The following is a 22052-nucleotide window of genomic DNA, read 5'->3' as shown; positions in this document are numbered from 1 at the left end:
TCTGCTTTTGTTTGGGAAGGGTTTTTGTTCGTGAGACTGAGAAACTCAGAGCAACACTGGCTAGTCAAGGCCAGCTGCTAGGGAGGCATGAACAGACACTCCACCAGATCACGGAACAGCTGCAGAATGTGGCAGTGGCTGTGCAGGCAATTGGGCAGGCGTCTCCCTCGCCCCATTAGTCGTCCAGTACTCCACCCGTAGCACCACCTGCTGCTGCTGTTCGCCTTAAGCCTGTTCTCCCATCCCCCGCTCGCTACTCTGGGGATCTCGATGAGTGCAGGTGTTTCTTGTTATAGTGTTCCTTAGTTTTTGAACAGCAACCCTCACGCTTCCCCACTGAACGAGCTAAAATTGCGTACGTCCTGACATGGCTCTCAGGGAAAGCTTTAACCTGGGCAACACCGGTCTAGGAAAAGCAAGCTGAAACATGCTCCACATATGAGCGATTTGCCACTGCCATGTGGAGTGCCTTCTACCATCTCGCGTCCGGGGGAGTAGTAGGTCCTCGCTTGTTGCGACTGAGTCAGGGCAAACAATCGGTGTCTGAGTACTCCATTTATTTCCGCTCTCTGGCGGCAGAAAGCGGGTGGGGGTCGGAAGCACTCATGGCGGTCTATCTAGAGGGGCTCTCTGATGAGTTGAAAGATGAATTAGCCCTCCGTGATCCGCCAGAGGATCTTGAAGCTCTCATTAGTCTCACGGTGCAGCTTGATAATTGCCGCTGGGACTACAAGTGCGCCCGCCGGTCCCAATCCCCCCCATGGGTGAGACTACTCACAACACCAAACTGTGAGAACCTAGTGATGACCACACTCCACAACCTATGCCGTTGAGTCATACTAGACTGTCAAGGCAGGAGAGACAGGCGCACCTGCAAAAAGGCTGATGTCTACTGTGGGAAAGGGGCACACCAGCGTTCTGGCTGTCCTGAACTACAAGGAAAAGAGGCAAAAGAGTCCCAAAAAAAGAGTCCCTACAAGGAAAAGAGGCCCAAAAGAGTTGGGGGTCAATATGTAAAGAGACATGCCTCAAAACCGACCCGATTACTCCGACTGGAAAATCCCAAAAACCCATTGACCTGTCTCAGGTACCCACTGAATGACCATGACCTTCGGGACGTGTTCAGCAAGCAAAGCCAGTTTTCTCCCTCCTCACAGGACCTACGATATTTCTTTTGACCTGATGCCTGGGTCTAGTCCTCCTAGGGGGTGCCTCTTTTCTCTGGCTGCTCCAGAACAAAAAGCACATTAGAGCTCCTCCAAAGGAGATTCTGGAGGCCTGGTATGGACCAAGAGGTAGGACAGTTTGTTTCAGCTTGTGGGGTGTGTACTAGGAGCAAAGTGTCACGGGCCAAACCCACCGGACTGTTGCGTCCACTTCCTATTCTGTTCAGGCCATAGATTCACGTGTCCATGGACTTCGTTATGGGTCTGCCTCCCTCACGTGGTAACACTCATATTGGTAATAGTCGACCGGTTCTCCAAAACTGCTAGGTTCCTGGTGTTACCCAAGCTTCCCTCTGCCCAGGAAACAGCATCACTTTTTCTCCGCCACATCATCCGGTACCACGGGTTTCCCTTAGACGTTGTGTCCAATAGGGGGCCTCAGTTCTCGAGCCGGTTCTGGGGTGCCTTTCTGGGCCTTTTGGGTGCCAAGGCCAGCCTCTCCTCTGGGTGTCACCCTCAGAGTCATGGCCAGACAAAATGCACTAACCAGGTTCTGGAGCAGACTCTCAGGTGTCTGGCATCTACTAACCTATCCTCCTGGTTCGAGCACATCCTCTGGGCAGAGTATGCTCACAACTTTCTGTGGCACTTGGCCCTGGGGATGTGACCTTTCGAGTTCCTGTATGGTTACGCTCCACCTGAGCCTTGGTTCAGCAGTGTTGGTTGGCCTGGCGGAGGCCAACGGGGACAAGCACCGCCTCCCGACCATATCCTTTCATCCCAGTCAAAGGGCTTGGCTGTCTGCCAAGGACCTGCCTGTCTGTGGTGGTACTAAGAAGTTGGCCCCTCGGTACATGGGTCTCTTCAGGATTGACCGGCGCATTAACCCAGTGTCTTCCCGGCTTCCCCTATCGCCCTACCGCTGGCTCCCCATATGATTGATGGTGCCCCGGCATATACTGTCCACCGTCTACTGGACATTCGCCGGGTCCGGGGCATGACCAGTATCTAGTGGACTGGGAGGAGTACAGTCCCGAGGAGAGGGTCTTGGGTTTCGGCCTGTCGCATCCTGTGTTCTGACCTGATACGCGACTTCCGTGGCATTTGCCAGCCAACCAGTTTCTTCCCCTGGCGGCTTTTCTTTCTGATTTTGCATTTGAGTTTATTTTGTGCTTTGAGTTTTCTGGGAATTTTTGTGTTTTGATGTTTTCTTTCTTTTTTTGTGTCTGCCTGCCTCTCTCGCTGTTCTATGGCTTTAGTTGTCTGCATTTTAGTTCAGGCCGGCACTTGGGTCCACGCCTCTCTCTTTGAACCATGCGGTGGCATTTATTGAACCCCACTGCGTTACATTAAAGTGTGTGTGCACGCTGACAGTGATTAACTAATCATAACTAAATGTATTAAAGTGTGTGTGTGCACACTGACAGTGGTGTGACCCTCCCCCACCCTGAGAGTTTGTGAACAACAGAGTTCCTGCAAATTAACACAGGAAACCAACACTGAGACCCTGCAGCTCAGACCAGTAACAGAGCACAGCACCCTGTCCTCTATCACTGACCTCAGATCTGTTTTTGATTAAATAGACTTACTTTGCAGGCATGGGTAGAGTGGTAAAACTGACCCAGGATCTGGTTTAAACATTAGATAGTACTAGTGAGTAAACAGCTTGAAGACGTTTGTCGCTGTTCCAGAATACTGAGCAGGACTCTGATTCTGTAATCCCAGGTCAAAGGTCAAAGATAGTGCAGGTGTGTTTGTGTGTAAACTGGTGAATGTGGTGTAAGATTTTGTCCTAAATCTGTGGTGTGTTATGATACCTCATGGGGATCTTTGCAACGTTGCCTTCAGCACTGAACACACCAACACTCCTGAACACTCACACAGGAGTGCAGGCGCATACAGAAAAAGACTGAAATGTCCTTTAAAAAAGAACAGAAGACATGATCCACTGGACCAGATTAATCAGTTTAATCTTGCATCTAAATCTATAACCACCATCTATGGAAAAAATTGGCCAACCAGAAATCATCTTTAGTTTGCAAGTTTCTTATTGGTTACTTTGTCTAAACAACAAACTTTGCCACAAGGCTGTGAAACACTATGATCGAAAATAGAAACGTTCCACTGACGTGGACCAATCAGATGTCCGAGCAGACATCCGTGCCCAAGACCCTCCTCACCATCGGTCACCAGCAGCAGTGTCTGAGATGGGGAGTTCACGACTCACTCTCGTTACCGTCATGTGTAAGTACATGTTTATATACGTCAAATGTCTCCTACCAGGACGTGTTGACTTTACAAACAGGATATACATGACAGACTTTAATACACTTAGTAGTTGATGTAAGACACTTAATAGTTGGTGTAACACAGTATTTGATGTAATACACTTAGTAGTTGATGTAACACTTAGTAGTTGATGTAATACACTTAGTAGTTGATGGGCTCCGTATGTAACGCACGAGTTCTTCTTGTAAAGTCACGTCAGATATGTGCACCTCTCTGTGCTCGTACCCATGTCAGATGTTCTCCTGCAGGTGTGGTGTTCTTCAGTCAGAAGAGGATCTCTGGAGTAGAAGTGGAATTGAGAGGAAGACGAGGAGAATACATCGTCATCTACGGCGACTGTGTTTTGGGTGACCGCATGAATATTGTCTGGTATAGGAACAGTTCACAAGAGGATCAGTCTGCTGTTGAATTACTGACTGATGGCACAACAGGTTACTCTGCTGTGTGGGATAAACACCGTAGCACTTGGGATCTGCTGATTCAGAACATCACTGAATCTGACCTGGGCCTGTACTACTGCGCTGTGAGGACTTTAGATGGGAAGATCGATTATGGACACAGAACCACTCGACTGTCTCTCATCGGTAAGACGGCTCATTTATTCTGACCTGCAAAATATTTTGGTTTTGTAACATTCTGATTTTGAAATGTTGTGGTATAGGAATTGTTATCTTGAAAATGTGGTAAACATAAATGAAATAAGCACATGAATGTAGAGCGATCAGTATTATAAATGAAATGAGCACATGAATGTAGAGTGATCAGTGTTATAAATGAAATGATCACATGAATGTAGAGTGATCAGTATTATAAATGAAATAAGCACATGAATGTAGAGTGATCAGTATTATAAATGAAATAAGCACATGAATGTAGTGATCAGTATTATAAATGAAATAAGCACATAATTGTAGTGATCACTATTATAAATGAAATAAATACATGAATGTAGAGTGATCAGTATTATAAATGAAATGTGCACATGAATGTAGAGTGATCAGTATTATAAATGAAATAAGCACATGAATGTAGAGTGATTAGTATTAATGCTGCATTCTGCACCGCAACAGTCTTGGTTCACCCTTCACCCATTCATGTAGTTTCACTTCCTCTTTGATTTCAGACCCTGGTTCTGACATCCCCCACCCCACCTACACCTCCACCCCTCCTGTACCAGAGTGTGGTGTCTGCTGGACGCTGCTGATCACTGTGTGTCCTGTGTGTGTTCTCCTCTCCTCCACCTGTGTCTACTGTCTCTGCTTTAAGAGGAATGTGGTGTTAAATCCAGGTAATCACTTGATCTCACAACAACAAACAACAAAGCAAAATCACAACTTAAACATTATTTTCAAGTGACTAAGATCTTGTGAAATAAGATCTTGTGAATAAGTGAAACAATAGGACTGTACACACCAGCCTCTCTTCCCCATGACTGAACTCACATCATCATCCTCATGTGTTATTACATTCACAGAGATCAGAGATCAACACATGGAACCAGACAACAAAGTAAGACGTTAAAGTTGAAACAGGACAACATACTGCAACACACACACACACACACACACACACACACACACACACACACACACACACACACACACACTCGCACACACACACATATCAACAATACAACGGAATAAAACACAGAAAAAACAACATTGCACTTTAATATTGTAAGAACTATATATGAAAAATGTACTGTACTTTTAACTTTTATATTATACCTTTTAGAGACATGACAGCACAGTGATATACTGGATATTATTATTTAGACATAATAATAATAAAAACTTTGATCCTTTCATGTTTGATATACATATGTCTATATAATTTATAGATAGAGTGCTGTAAAACGTACTCATGTTGGTGTCCACAGGCAAGAGATGAGGTTTGCTACAGCACGATACACTTCTCAAAGGAAGGACAGAAACACCCCAAAAAGAAGAGAGTTCAGAACTCTGATTTCAGTACTTACGCTGAGGTCAGAACTGGAAAGTAGACTTCTGAAACTCCAGGAAGTTGAGCATGTTCATGCGTTTATGATTAATTTACTTAGTGTGAATTTCATGGCTTAATTTAGCGTCCAGCAGTGTTATATTACATTATTGAGATAATGGTCATCGTTGAATATTAATTTTCATTATTCTTTGCTTTCATTTTAACACCTTTTGTACTACTGTTTAACAAGACATTACATCTTTAATCACTTTAATTAACATCACTTTTGAATGACCCAGCACAGGGTGTGAAGTGAGGATCAGTTGTGTTTGGGTTGTTTTGTTAACATGTTTGTTGTTGAGGAAAATAATACAGTTGTGCTTTTTGTCACTGTTGTCACACATACTGACACCTTAATAAAATACTCCAACATTCACTCATGTTCATTCACTGTTTGTGATCACAGGCCTCCTGGAGAACCAGTAACACAGCAGTGATGGGGTTTATAAACTCCAGTAACACAGCAGTGATGGTGTTTATAAACTCCAGCCATCACAGCAGTGATGGTGTTTATAAACTCCAGTCATCACAGCAATGATGGTGTTTATAAACTCCAGTCATCACAGCAGTGATGGTGTTTATAAACTCCAGTAACACAGCAGTGATGGTGTTTATAAACTCCAGTCATCACAGCAGTGATGGTGTTTATAAACTCCAGTAACACAGCACTGGTGGTGTTTATAAACTCCAGTCACCACAGCAGTGATGGTGTTTATAAACTCCAGTAACACAGCAGTGATGGTGTTTATAAACTCCAGTAACACAGCAGTGATGGTGTTTATAAACTCCAGTCACCACAGCACTGATGGTGTTTATGAACTCCAGTAACACAGCAGTGATGGTGTTTATAAACTCCAGTAACACAGTAGTGATGGTGTTTATAAACTCCAGTCACCACAGCACTGATGGTGTTTATGAACTCCAGTAACACAGCAGTGATGGTGTTTATAAACTCCAGTCACCACAGCAGTGATGGTGTTTATAAACTCCAGTAACACAGCACTGATGGTGTTTATAAACTCCAGTAACACAGCAGTGATGGTGTTTATAAACTCCAGTCGCCACAGCAGTGATGGTGTTTATAAACTCCAGCCACGACAGCAGTGATGGTGTTTATAAACTCCAGTAACACAGTAGTGATGGTGTTTATAAACTCCAGTCACCACAGCACTGATGGTGTTTATGAACTCCAGTAACACAGCAGTGATGGTGTTTATAAACTCCAGTCACCACAGCAGTGATGGTGTTTATAAACTCCAGTAACACAGCACTGATGGTGTTTATAAACTCCAGTAACACAGCAGTGATGGTGTTTATAAACTCCAGTCACCACAGCACTGACGGTGTTTATGAACTCCAGTAACACAGCAGTGATGGTGTTTATAAACTCCAGTAACACAGCACTGATGGTGTTTATAAACTCCAGTAACACAGAACTGATGGTGTTTATAAACTACAGCCACCACAGCAGTGATGGTGTTTATGAACTCCAGTAACACAGCAGTGATGGTGTTTATAAACTCCAGTAACACAGCAGTGATGGTGTTTATAAACTCCAGTCACCACAGCACTGATGGTGTTTATAAACTCCAGTAACACAGCACTGATGGTGTTTATAAACTCCAGTAACACAGCAGTGATGGTGTTTATAAACTCCAGTCGCCACAGCAGTGATGGTGTTTATAAACTCCAGTCACGACAGCAGTGATGGTGTTTATGAACTCCAGTAACACAGCAGTGATGGTGTTTATAAACTCCAGTAACACAGCAGTGATGGTGTTTATAAACTCCAGTCACCACAGCACTGATGGTGTTTATGAACTCCAGTAACACAGCAGTGATGGTGTTTATAAACTCCAGTAACACAGCACTGATGGTGTTTATAAACTCCAGTAACACAGAACTGATGGTGTTTATAAACTCCAGCCACCACAGCAGTGATGGTGTTTATGAACTCCAGTAACACAGCAGTGATGGTGTTTATAAACTCCAGTAACACAGCAGTGATGGTGTTTATAAACTCCAGTCACCACAGCACTGATGGTGTTTATAAACTCCAGTAACACAGCACTGATGGTGTTTATAAACTCCAGTAACACAGAACTGATGGTGTTTATAAACTCCAGCCGCCACAGCAGTGATGGTGTTTATAAACTCCAGTCACCACAGCAGTGATGGTGTTTATAAACTCCAGTAACACAGCACTGATGGTGTTTATAAACTCCAGTAACACAGAACTGATGGTGTTTATAAACTCCAGCCACCACAGCAGTGATGGTGTTTATGAACTCCAGTAACACAGCAGTGATGGTGTTTATAAACTCCAGTAACACAGCAGTGATGGTGTTTATAAACTCCAGTCACCACAGCACTGATGGTGTTTATAAACTCCAGTAACACAGCACTGATGGTGTTTATAAACTCCAGTAACACAGCAGTGATGGTGTTTATAAACTCCAGTCGCCACAGCAGTGATGGTGTTTATAAACTCCAGCCACGACAGCAGTGATGGTGTTTATAAACTCCAGTAACACAGTAGTGATGGTGTTTATAAACTCCAGTCACCACAGCACTGATGGTGTTTATGAACTCCAGTAACACAGCAGTGATGGTGTTTATAAACTCCAGTCACCACAGCAGTGATGGTGTTTATAAACTCCAGTAACACAGCACTGATGGTGTTTATAAACTCCAGTAACACAGCAGTGATGGTGTTTATAAACTCCAGTCACCACAGCACTGACGGTGTTTATGAACTCCAGTAACACAGCAGTGATGGTGTTTATAAACTCCAGTAACACAGCACTGATGGTGTTTATAAACTCCAGTAACACAGAACTGATGGTGTTTATAAACTACAGCCACCACAGCAGTGATGGTGTTTATGAACTCCAGTAACACAGCAGTGATGGTGTTTATAAACTCCAGTAACACAGCAGTGATGGTGTTTATAAACTCCAGTCACCACAGCACTGATGGTGTTTATAAACTCCAGTAACACAGCACTGATGGTGTTTATAAACTCCAGTAACACAGCAGTGATGGTGTTTATAAACTCCAGTCGCCACAGCAGTGATGGTGTTTATAAACTCCAGTCACGACAGCAGTGATGGTGTTTATGAACTCCAGTAACACAGCAGTGATGGTGTTTATAAACTCCAGTAACACAGCAGTGATGGTGTTTATAAACTCCAGTCACCACAGCACTGATGGTGTTTATGAACTCCAGTAACACAGCAGTGATGGTGTTTATAAACTCCAGTAACACAGCACTGATGGTGTTTATAAACTCCAGTAACACAGAACTGATGGTGTTTATAAACTCCAGCCACCACAGCAGTGATGGTGTTTATGAACTCCAGTAACACAGCAGTGATGGTGTTTATAAACTCCAGTAACACAGCAGTGATGGTGTTTATAAACTCCAGTCACCACAGCACTGATGGTGTTTATAAACTCCAGTAACACAGCACTGATGGTGTTTATAAACTCCAGTAACACAGAACTGATGGTGTTTATAAACTCCAGCCGCCACAGCAGTGATGGTGTTTATAAACTCCAGTCACCACAGCAGTGATGGTGTTTATAAACTCCAGTAACACAGCACTGATGGTGTTTATAAACTCCAGTAACACAGAACTGATGGTGTTTATAAACTCCAGCCACCACAGCAGTGATGGTGTTTATGAACTCCAGTAACACAGCAGTGATGGTGTTTATAAACTCCAGTAACACAGCAGTGATGGTGTTTATAAACTCCAGTCACCACAGCACTGATGGTGTTTATAAACTCCAGTAACACAGCACTGATGGTGTTTATAAACTCCAGTAACACAGAACTGATGGTGTTTATAAACTCCAGCCGCCACAGCAGTGATGGTGTTTATAAACTCCAGTCACCACAGCAGTGATGGTGTTTATGAACTCCAGTAATACAACAGTGATGGTGTTTTTAAACTCCAGTAACCCAGCAGTGATGGTGTTTATAAACTCCAGTAACACAGCACTGATGGTGTTTATAAACTCCAGTAACACAGCAGGGATGGCGTTTATAAACTCCAGTAACACAGCACTGATGGTGTTTATAAACTCCAGTAACAGCAGTGATGGTGTTTATAAACTCTAGTCACCACAGCAGTGATGGTGTTTATGAACTCCAGTAACACAGCAGTGATGGTGTTTATAAACTCCAGTAACACAGCAGTTATGGTGTCTATAAACTCCAGTCATCACAGCAGTGATGATGTTTATAAACTCCAGTAACACAGCAGTGATGGTGTTTATAAACTCCAGTCACCACAGCACTGATGGTGTTTATGAACTCCAGTAATACAACAGTGATGGTGTTTTTAAACTCCAGTAACCCAGCAGTGATGGTGTTTATAAACTCCAGTAACACAGCACTGATGGTGTTTATGAACTCCAGTAACACAGCTGTGATGGTGTTTATAAACTCCAGTAACACAGCAGTGATGATGTTTATAAACTCCAGTAACACAGCAGTGATGGTGTTTATAAACTCCAGTCACCACAGCACTGATGGTGTTTATGAACTCCAGTAATACAACAGTGATGGTGTTTTTAAACTCCAGTAACCCAGCAGTGATGGTGTTTATAAACTCCAGTAACACAGCACTGATGGTGTTTATAAACTCCAGTAACACAGCAGGGATGGCGTTTATAAACTCCAGTAACACAGCACTGATGGTGTTTATAAACTCCAGTAACACAGCAGGGATGGCGTTTATAAACTCCAGTAACACAGCACTGATGGTGTTTATAAACTCCAGTAACACAGCAGTGATGGTGTTTATAAACTCCAGTCACCACAGCAGTGATGGTGTTTATAAACTCCAGTCATCACAGCAGTGATGGTGTTTATAAACTCCAGTAACACAGCAGTGATGGTGTTTATAAACTCCAGTCACCACAGCACTGATGGTGTTTATGAACTCCAGTAACACAGCAGTGATGGTGTTTATAAACTCCAGTAACACAGCAGTGATGGTGTTTATAAACTCCAGTCACCACAGCAGTGATGGTGTTTATAAACTCCAGTCATCACAGCAGTGATGGTGTTTATAAACTCCAGTAACACAGCAGTGATGGTGTTTATAAACTCCAGTCACCACAGCACTGATGGTGTTTATGAACTCCAGTAACACAGCAGTGATGGTGTTTATAAACTCCAGTAACACAGCAGTGATGGTGTTTATAAACTCCAGTCACCACAGCACTGATGGTGTTTATGAACTCCAGTAACACAGCAGTGATGGTGTTTATAAACTCCAGTAGCACAGCACTGATGGTGTTTATAAACTCCAGTAGCACAGAACTGATGGTGTTTATAAACTCCAGTCACCACAGCAGTGATGGTGTTTATAAACTCCAGTCACCACAGCAGTGATGGTGTTTATAAACTCCAGTCGCCACAACAGTGATGGCGTTTATAAACTCCAGTAACACAGCACTGATGGTGTTTATAAACTCCAGTAACACAGCAGTGATGGCGTTTATAAACTCCAGTAACACAGCACTGATGGTGTTTATAAACTTCAGTAACACAGCAGTGATGGTGTTTATAAACTCCAGTCACCACAGCAGTGATGGTGTTTATAAACTCCAGTCACCACAGCAGTGATGGTGTTTAGAAACTCCAGTCACCACAGCAGTGATGGTGTTTATAAACTCCAGTAACAGCAGTTATGATGTCTATAAACTCCAGTCACCACAGCAGTGATGGTGTTTATAAACTCCAGTCATCACAGCAGTGATGGTGTTTATAAACTCCAGTAACACAGCAGTGATGGTGTTTATAAACTCCAGTCACCACAGCACTGATGGTGTTTATGACCTCCAGTAACACAGCAGTGATGGTGTTTATAAACTCCAGTAACACAGCAGTGATGATGTTTATAAACTCCAGTAACACAGCAGTGATGGTGTTTATAAACTCCAGTCACCACAGCACTGATGGTGTTTATGAACTCCAGTAATACAACAGTGATGGTGTTTTTAAACTCCAGTAACCCAGCAGTGATGGTGTTTATAAACTCCAGTAACACAGCACTGATGGTGTTTATAAACTCCAGTAACACAGCAGGGATGGCGTTTATAAACTCCAGTAACACAGCACTGATGGTGTTTATAAACTCCAGTAACACAGCAGGGATGGCGTTTATAAACTCCAGTAACACAGCACTGATGGTGTTTATAAACTCCAGTAACACAGCAGTGATGGTGTTTATAAACTCCAGTCACCACAGCACTGATGGTGTTTATGAACTCCAGTAACACAGCAGTGATGGTGTTTATAAACTCCAGTAGCACAGCACTGATGGTGTTTATAAACTCCAGTAGCACAGAACTGATGGTGTTTATAAACTCCAGTCACCACAGCAGTGATGGTGTTTATAAACTCCAGTCACCACAGCAGTGATGGTGTTTATAAACTCCAGTAACACAGCAGGGATGGCGTTTATAAACTCCAGTAACACAGCACTGATGGTGTTTATAAACTCCAGTAACACAGCAGTGATGGTGTTTATAAACTCCAGTCACCACAGCACTGATGGTGTTTATGAACTCCAGTAACACAGCAGTGATGGTGTTTATAAACTCCAGTAACACAGCAGTGATGGTGTTTATAAACTCCAGTCACCACAGCAGTGATGGTGTTTATAAACTCCAGTCATCACAGCAGTGATGGTGTTTATAAACTCCAGTAACACAGCAGTGATGGTGTTTATAAACTCCAGTCACCACAGCACTGATGGTGTTTATGAACTCCAGTAACACAGCAGTGATGGTGTTTATAAACTCCAGTAACACAGCAGTGATGGTGTTTATAAACTCCAGTCACCACAGCACTGATGGTGTTTATGAACTCCAGTAACACAGCAGTGATGGTGTTTATAAACTCCAGTAGCACAGCACTGATGGTGTTTATAAACTCCAGTAGCACAGAACTGATGGTGTTTATAAACTCCAGTCACCACAGCAGTGATGGTGTTTATAAACTCCAGTCACCACAGCAGTGATGGTGTTTATAAACTCCAGTCGCCACAACAGTGATGGCGTTTATAAACTCCAGTAACACAGCACTGATGGTGTTTATAAACTCCAGTAACACAGCAGTGATGGCGTTTATAAACTCCAGTAACACAGCACTGATGGTGTTTATAAACTTCAGTAACACAGCAGTGATGGTGTTTATAAACTCCAGTCACCACAGCAGTGATGGTGTTTATAAACTCCAGTCACCACAGCAGTGATGGTGTTTAGAAACTCCAGTCACCACAGCAGTGATGGTGTTTATAAACTCCAGTAACAGCAGTTATGATGTCTATAAACTCCAGTCACCACAGCAGTGATGGTGTTTATAAACTCCAGTCATCACAGCAGTGATGGTGTTTATAAACTCCAGTAACACAGCAGTGATGGTGTTTATAAACTCCAGTCACCACAGCACTGATGGTGTTTATGAACTCCAGTAACACAGCAGTGATGGTGTTTATAAACTCCAGTAACACAGCAGTGATGATGTTTATAAACTCCAGTAACACAGCAGTGATGGTGTTTATAAACTCCAGTCACCACAGCACTGATGGTGTTTATGAACTCCAGTAATACAACAGTGATGGTGTTTTTAAACTCCAGTAACCCAGCAGTGATGGTGTTTATAAACTCCAGTAACACAGCACTGATGGTGTTTATAAACTCCAGTAACACAGCAGGGATGGCGTTTATAAACTCCAGTAACACAGCACTGATGGTGTTTATAAACTCCAGTAACACAGCAGGGATGGCGTTTATAAACTCCAGTAACACAGCACTGATGGTGTTTATAAACTCCAGTAACACAGCAGTGATGGTGTTTATAAACTCCAGTCACCACAGCACTGATGGTGTTTATGAACTCCAGTAACACAGCAGTGATGGTGTTTATAAACTCCAGTAGCACAGCACTGATGGTGTTTATAAACTCCAGTAGCACAGAACTGATGGTGTTTATAAACTCCAGTCACCACAGCAGTGATGGTGTATATAAACTCCAGTCACCACAGCAGTGATGGTGTTTATAAACTCCAGTAACACAGCAGGGATGGCGTTTATAAACTCCAGTAACACAGCACTGATGGTGTTTATAAACTCCAGTAACACAGCAGTGATGGTGTTTATAAACTCCAGTCACCACAGCACTGATGGTGTTTATGAACTCCAGTAACACAGCAGTGATGGTGTTTATAAACTCCAGTAGCACAGCACTGATGGTGTTTATAAACTCCAGTAGCACAGAACTGATGGTGTTTATAAACTCCAGTCACCACAGCAGTGATGGTGTTTATAAACTCCAGTCACCACAGCAGTGATGGTGTTTATAAACTCCAGTAACACAGCAGTGATGGTGTTTATAAACTCCAGTAACACAGCACTGATGGTGTTTATAAACTCCAGTAACACAGCAGTGATGGTGTTTATAAACTCCAGTCACCACAGCAGTGATGGTGTTTATAAACTCCAGTCGCCACAACAGTGATGGCGTTTATAAACTCCAGTAACACAGCACTGATGGTGTTTATAAACTCCAGTAACACAGCAGTGATGGCGTTTATAAACTCCAGTAACACAGCACTGATGGTGTTTATAAACTTCAGTAACACAGCAGTGATGGTGTTTATAAACTCCAGTCACCACAGCAGTGATGGTGTTTATAAACTCCAGTCACCACAGCAGTGATGGTGTTTAGAAACTCCAGTCACCACAGCAGTGATGGTGTTTATAAACTCCAGTAACACAGCAGTTATGATGTCTATAAACTCCAGTCACCACAGCAGTGATGGTGTTTATAAACTCCAGTCATCACAGCAGTGATGGTGTTTATAAACTCCAGTCACCACAGCAGTGATGGTGTTTATAAACTCCAGCCACGACAGCAGTGATGGTGTTTATAAACTCCAGTAACACAGCAGTGATGGTGTTTATAAACTCCAGTCACCACAGCAGTGATGGTGTTTATAAACTCCAGTCACGACAGCAGTGATGGTGTTTATAAACTCCAGTAACACAGCAGTTATGGTGTTTATAAACTCCAGTCACCACAGCAGTTGTCAGGAATAGCCGGTGACATAATCAAGTTCACCTGCTTCACCACCACGCCCACATTCCATACATACTTAAGCACCAGAACTACACTTCCTGGTTGCGAAGTATTGCCTCCATGTTGTTGTGTACCAAGCCTTTATTCCTGTCTGTCTGCCTGTGTACCGAACTCTGCTTGCCCCCTAGACCACGTCTCCCGCCTGACCCCTGGATACCTCCCGGACTCTGCTCTCGCCTCTCGACCTCGGACCGTTCTGACCACCGCTACTCCACTACTGCCCTACACCAGTATAACACCGCTGTGTGCTCTACGTGTCCTGCTGTACTGAATTATCTAAATAAAAAGCACTCACTTCCGCATCAGGATCTCTCCTCGCGTGCTCCATTCGTTACAGCAGTGATGGTGTTTATAAACTCCAGTAATACAGCAGTGATGGTGTTTATAAACTCCAGTAACACAGCAGTGATGGTGTTTATAAACTCCAGTCACCACAGCAGTGATGGTGTTTATAAACTCGTCACCACAGCAGTGATGGTGTTTATAAACTCCAGTCACCACGGCAGTGATGGTGTTTATAAACTCCAGTAACACAGCAGTGATGGTGTTTATAAACTCCAGTAACACAGCAGCGATGGTGTTTATAAACTCCAGTCACCACAGCAGTGATGGTGTTTATAAACTCCAGTAACACAGCACTGATGGTGGTTATAAACTCCAGTAATACAGCAGTTATGGTCTTTATAAACTCCAGTCACCACAGCAGTGATGGTGTTTATAAACTCCAGTAACACAGCAGTGATGGTTTTTATAAACTCCAGTAACACAGCAGTGATGGTGTTTATAAACTCCAGTCATCACAGCAGTGATGGTGTTTATAAACTCCAGTCATCACAGCAGTGATGGTGTTTATAAACTCCAGTAACACAGAACTGATGGTGTTTATAAACTCCAGTCACCACAGCAGTGATGGTGTTTATAAACTCCAGTAACACAGCACTGATGGTGTTTATAAACTCCAGTAACACAGCAGGGATGGCGTTTATAAACTCCAGTAACACAGCACTGATGGTGTTTATAAACTCCAGTAACACAGCAGTGATGGTGTTTATAAACTCCAGTAACACAGCAGTGATGGTGTTTATAAACTCTAGTCACCACAGCAGTGATGGTGTTTATGAACTCCAGTAACACAGCAGTGATGGTGTTTATAAACTCCAGTAACACAGCAGTGATGGTGTTTATAAACTCCAGTCATCACAGCAGTGATGGTGTTTATAAACTCCAGTAACACAGCAGTGATGGTGTTTATAAACTCCAGTCACCACAGCACTGATGGTGTTTATGAACTCCAGTAACACAGCAGTGATGGTGTTTATAAACTCCAGTAACACAGCAGTGATGGTGTTTATAAACTCCAGTCACCACAGCACTGATGGTGTTTATGAACTCCAGTAACACAGCAGTGATGGTGTTTATAAACTCCAGTAGCACAGCACTGATGGTGTTTATAAACTCCAGTAGCACAGAACTGATGGTGTTCATAAACTCCAGTCACCACAGCAGTGATGGTGTTTATAAACTCCAGTCACCACAGCAGTGATGGTGTTTATAAACTCCAGTAACACAGCAGTGATGGTGTTTATAAACTCCAGTAACACAGCACTGATGGTGTTTATAAACTCCAGTAACACAGCAGTGATGGTGTTTATAAACTCCAGTCACCACAGCAGTGATGGTGTTTATAAACTCCAGTCGCCACAACAGTGATGGCGTTTATAAACTCCAGCAACACAGCACTGATGGTGTTTATAAACTCCAGTAACACAGCAGTGATGGCGTTTATAAACTCCAGTCATCACAGCAGTGATGGTGTTTATAAACTCCAGTAACACAGCAGTGATGGTGTTTATAAACTCCAGTCATCACAGCAGTGATGGTGTTTATAAACTCCAGTAACACAGCAGTGATGGTGTTTATAAACTCCAGTCACCACAGCACTGATGGTGTTTATGAACTCCAGTAACACAGCAGTGATGGTGTTTATAAACTCCAGTAACACAGCAGTGATGGTGTTTATAAACTCCAGTCACCACAGCACTGATGGTGTTTATGAACTCCAGTAACACAGCAGTGATGGTGTTTATAAACTCCAGTAGCACAGCACTGATGGTGTTTATAAACTCCAGTAGCACAGAACTGATGGTGTTCATAAACTCCAGTCACCACAGCAGTGATGGTGTTTATAAACTCCAGTCACCACAGCAGTGATGGTGTTTATAAACTCCAGTAACACAGCAGTGATGGTGTTTATAAACTCCAGTAACACAGCACTGATGGTGTTTATAAACTCCAGTAACACAGCAGTGATGGTGTTTATAAACTCCAGTCACCACAGCAGTGATGGTGTTTATAAACTCCAGTCGCCACAACAGTGATGGCGTTTATAAACTCCAGTAACACAGCACTGATGGTGTTTATAAACTCCAGTAACACAGCAGTGATGGCGTTTATAAACTCCAGTCATCACAGCAGTGATGGTGTTTATAAACTCCAGTAACACAGCAGTGATGGTGTTTATAAACTCCAGTCATCACAGCAGTGATGGTGTTTATAAACTCCAGTAACACAGCAGTGATGGTGTTTATAAACTCCAGTCACCACAGCACTGATGGTGTTTATGAACTCCAGTAACACAGCAGTGATGGTGTTTATAAACTCCAGTAACACAGCAGTGATGGTGTTTATAAACTCCAGCCACGACAGCAGTGATGGTGTTTATAAACTCCAGTAACACAGCAGTGATGGTGTTTATAAACTCCAGTCACCACAGCAGTGATGGTGTTTATAAACTCCAGTCACGACAGCAGTGATAGTGTTTATAAACTCCAGTAACACAGCAGTTATGGTGTTTATAAACTCCAGTCACCACAGCAGTTGTCAGGAATAGCCGGTGACATAAACAAGTTCACCTGCTTCACCACCACGCCCACATTCCATACATACTTAAGCACCAGAACTACACTTCCTGGTTGCGAAGTATTGCCTCCATGTTGTTGCGTACCAAGCCTTTATTCCTGTCTGTCTGCCTGTGTACCGAACTCTGCTTGCCCCCTAGACCACGTCTCCCGCCTGACCCCTGGATACCTCCCGGACTCTGCTCTCGCCTCTCGACCTCGGACCGTTCTGACCACCGCTACTCCACTACTGCCCTACACCAGCATAACACCGCTGTGTGCTCTACGTGTCCTGCTGTACTGAATTATCTAAATAAAAAGCACTCACTTCCGCATCAGGATCTCTCCTCGCGTGCTCCATTCGTTACAGCAGTGATGGTGTTTATAAACTCCAGTAATACAGCAGTGATGGTGTTTATAAACTCCAGTAACACAGCAGTGATGGTGTTTATAAACTCCAGTCACCACAGCAGTGATGGTGTTTATAAACTCCAGTCGCCACAACAGTGATGGCGTTTATAAACTCCAGTAACACAGCACTGATGGTGTTTATAAACTCCAGTAACACAGCAGTGATGGCGTTTATAAACTCCAGTCATCACAGCAGTGATGGTGTTTATAAACTCCAGTAACACAGCAGTTATGATGTCTATAAACTCCAGTCACCACAGCAGTGATGGTGTTTATAAACTCCAGTCATCACAGCAGTGATGGTGTTTATAAACTCCAGTAACACAGCAGTGATGGTGTTTATAAACTCCAGTCACCACAGCACTGATGGTGTTTATGAACTCCAGTAACACAGCAGTGATGGTGTTTATAAACTCCAGTAACACAGCAGTGATGATGTTTATAAACTCCAGTAACACAGCAGTGATGGTGTTTATAAACTCCAGTCACCACAGCACTGATGGTGTTTATGAACTCCAGTAATACAACAGTGATGGTGTTTTTAAACTCCAGTAACCCAGCAGTGATGGTGTTTATAAACTCCAGTAACACAGCACTGATGGTGTTTATAAACTCCAGTAACACAGCAGGGATGGCGTTTATAAACTCCAGTAACACAGCACTGATGGTGTTTATAAACTCCAGTAACACAGCAGGGATGGCGTTTATAAACTCCAGTAACACAGCACTGATGGTGTTTATAAACTCCAGTAACACAGCAGTGATGGTGTTTATAAACTCCAGTCACCACAGCACTGATGGTGTTTATGAACTCCAGTAACACAGCAGTGATGGTGTTTATAAACTCCAGTAGCACAGCACTGATGGTGTTTATAAACTCCAGTAGCACAGAACTGATGGTGTTTATAAACTCCAGTCACCACAGCAGTGATGGTGTATATAAACTCCAGTCACCACAGCAGTGATGGTGTTTATAAACTCCAGTAACACAGCAGGGATGGCGTTTATAAACTCCAGTAACACAGCACTGATGGTGTTTATAAACTCCAGTAACACAGCAGTGATGGTGTTTATAAACTCCAGTCACCACAGCACTGATGGTGTTTATGAACTCCAGTAACACAGCAGTGATGGTGTTTATAAACTCCAGTAGCACAGCACTGATGGTGTTTATAAACTCCAGTAGCACAGAACTGATGGTGTTTATAAACTCCAGTCACCACAGCAGTGATGGTGTTTATAAACTCCAGTCACCACAGCAGTGATGGTGTTTATAAACTCCAGTAACACAGCAGTGATGGTGTTTATAAACTCCAGTAACACAGCACTGATGGTGTTTATAAACTCCAGTAACACAGCAGTGATGGTGTTTATAAACTCCAGTCACCACAGCAGTGATGGTGTTTATAAACTCCAGTCGCCACAACAGTGATGGCGTTTATAAACTCCAGTAACACAGCACTGATGGTGTTTATAAACTCCAGTAACACAGCAGTGATGGCGTTTATAAACTCCAGTAACACAGCACTGATGGTGTTTATAAACTTCAGTAACACAGCAGTGATGGTGTTTATAAACTCCAGTCACCACAGCAGTGATGGTGTTTATAAACTCCAGTCACCACAGCAGTGATGGTGTTTAGAAACTCCAGTCACCACAGCAGTGATGGTGTTTATAAACTCCAGTAACACAGCAGTTATGATGTCTATAAACTCCAGTCACCACAGCAGTGATGGTGTTTATAAACTCCAGTCATCACAGCAGTGATGGTGTTTATAAACTCCAGTCACCACAGCAGTGATGGTGTTTATAAACTCCAGCCACGACAGCAGTGATGGTGTTTATAAACTCCAGTAACACAGCAGTGATGGTGTTTATAAACTCCAGTCACCACAGCAGTGATGGTGTTTATAAACTCCAGTCACGACAGCAGTGATGGTGTTTATAAACTCCAGTAACACAGCAGTTATGGTGTTTATAAACTCCAGTCACCACAGCAGTTGTCAGGAATAGCCGGTGACATAATCAAGTTCACCTGCTTCACCACCACGCCCACATTCCATACATACTTAAGCACCAGAACTACACTTCCTGGTTGCGAAGTATTGCCTCCATGTTGTTGTGTACCAAGCCTTTATTCCTGTCTGTCTGCCTGTGTACCGAACTCTGCTTGCCCCCTAGACCACGTCTCCCGCCTGACCCCTGGATACCTCCCGGACTCTGCTCTCGCCTCTCGACCTCGGACCGTTCTGACCACCGCTACTCCACTACTGCCCTACACCAGTATAACACCGCTGTGTGCTCTACGTGTCCTGCTGTACTGAATTATCTAAATAAAAAGCACTCACTTCCGCATCAGGATCTCTCCTCGCGTGCTCCATTCGTTACAGCAGTGATGGTGTTTATAAACTCCAGTAATACAGCAGTGATGGTGTTTATAAACTCCAGTAACACAGCAGTGATGGTGTTTATAAACTCCAGTCACCACAGCAGTGATGGTGTTTATAAACTCGTCACCACAGCAGTGATGGTGTTTATAAACTCCAGTCACCACGGCAGTGATGGTGTTTATAAACTCCAGTAACACAGCAGTGATGGTGTTTATAAACTCCAGTAACACAGCAGCGATGGTGTTTATAAACTCCAGTCACCACAGCAGTGATGGTGTTTATAAACTCCAGTAACACAGCACTGATGGTGGTTATAAACTCCAGTAATACAGCAGTTATGGTCTTTATAAACTCCAGTCACCACAGCAGTGATGGTGTTTATAAACTCCAGTAACACAGCAGTGATGGTTTTTATAAACTCCAGTAACACAGCAGTGATGGTGTTTATAAACTCCAGTCATCACAGCAGTGATGGTGTTTATAAACTCCAGTCATCACAGCAGTGATGGTGTTTATAAACTCCAGTAACACAGAACTGATGGTGTTTATAAACTCCAGTCACCACAGCAGTGATGGTGTTTATAAACTCCAGTAACACAGCACTGATGGTGTTTATAAACTCCAGTAACACAGCAGTGATGGTGTTTATAAACTCCAGTCACCACAGCAGTGATGGTGTTTATAAACTCCAGTAACACAGCAGTGATGGTGTTTATAAACTCCAGTCACCACAGCACTGATGGTGTTTATGAACTCCAGTAATACAACAGTGATGGTGTTTTTAAACTCCAGTAACCCAGCAGTGATGGTGTTTATAAACTCCAGTAACACAGCACTGATGGTGTTTATAAACTCCAGTAACACAGCAGGGATGGCGTTTATAAACTCCAGTAACACAGCACTGATGGTGTTTATAAACTCCAGTAACACAGCAGGGATGGCGTTTATAAACTCCAGTAACACAGCACTGATGGTGTTTATAAACTCCAGTAACACAGCAGTGATGGTGTTTATAAACTCCAGTAACACAGCAGTGATGGTGTTTATAAACTCTAGTCACCACAGCAGTGATGGTGTTTATGAACTCCAGTAACACAGCAGTGATGGTGTTTATAAACTCCAGTAACACAGCAGTGATGGTGTTTATAAACTCCAGTCATCACAGCAGTGATGGTGTTTATAAACTCCAGTAACACAGCAGTGATGGTGTTTATAAACTCCAGTCACCACAGCACTGATGGTGTTTATGAACTCCAGTAACACAGCAGTGATGGTGTTTATAAACTCCAGTAACACAGCAGTGATGGTGTTTATAAACTCCAGTCACCACAGCACTGATGGTGTTTATGAACTCCAGTAACACAGCAGTGATGGTGTTTATAAACTCCAGTAGCACAGCACTGATGGTGTTTATAAACTCCAGTAGCACAGAACTGATGGTGTTCATAAACTCCAGTCACCACAGCAGTGATGGTGTTTATAAACTCCAGTCACCACAGCAGTGATGGTGTTTATAAACTCCAGTAACACAGCAGTGATGGTGTTTATAAACTCCAGTAACACAGCACTGATGGTGTTTATAAACTCCAGTAACACAGCAGTGATGGTGTTTATAAACTCCAGTCACCACAGCAGTGATGGTGTTTATAAACTCCAGTCGCCACAACAGTGATGGCGTTTATAAACTCCAGCAACACAGCACTGATGGTGTTTATAAACTCCAGTAACACAGCAGTGA

The 22052-nt window shown here is 43.1% G+C and overlaps 1 protein-coding gene across 1 annotated transcript; it reads left to right on the top strand.

The window, feature by feature from the left end:
- The first annotated feature begins 3291 nt into the window (after nucleotides 1–3291).
- Nucleotides 3292–5882, top strand: LOC143476290 (uncharacterized). The gene is made up of 4 exons (XM_076974772.1): nucleotides 3292–3410; nucleotides 3704–4039; nucleotides 4579–4743; nucleotides 5863–5882. The coding sequence occupies exons 1-4, from the start codon at nucleotides 3374–3376 to the stop codon at nucleotides 5880–5882; spliced, it is 558 nt and encodes a 185-aa protein (XP_076830887.1). The 5' UTR covers nucleotides 3292–3373.
- Nucleotides 5883–22052: the final 16170 nt, after the last annotated feature.

The sequence above is a fragment of the Brachyhypopomus gauderio genome, chromosome 1 (assembly GCF_052324685.1).
Source record: "Brachyhypopomus gauderio isolate BG-103 chromosome 1, BGAUD_0.2, whole genome shotgun sequence".
NCBI lineage: Eukaryota > Metazoa > Chordata > Actinopteri > Gymnotiformes > Hypopomidae > Brachyhypopomus > Brachyhypopomus gauderio.
The sequence above is the reverse complement of the archived record's forward strand: the minus strand, read 5'-3'. Positions and strand labels throughout refer to the sequence as shown.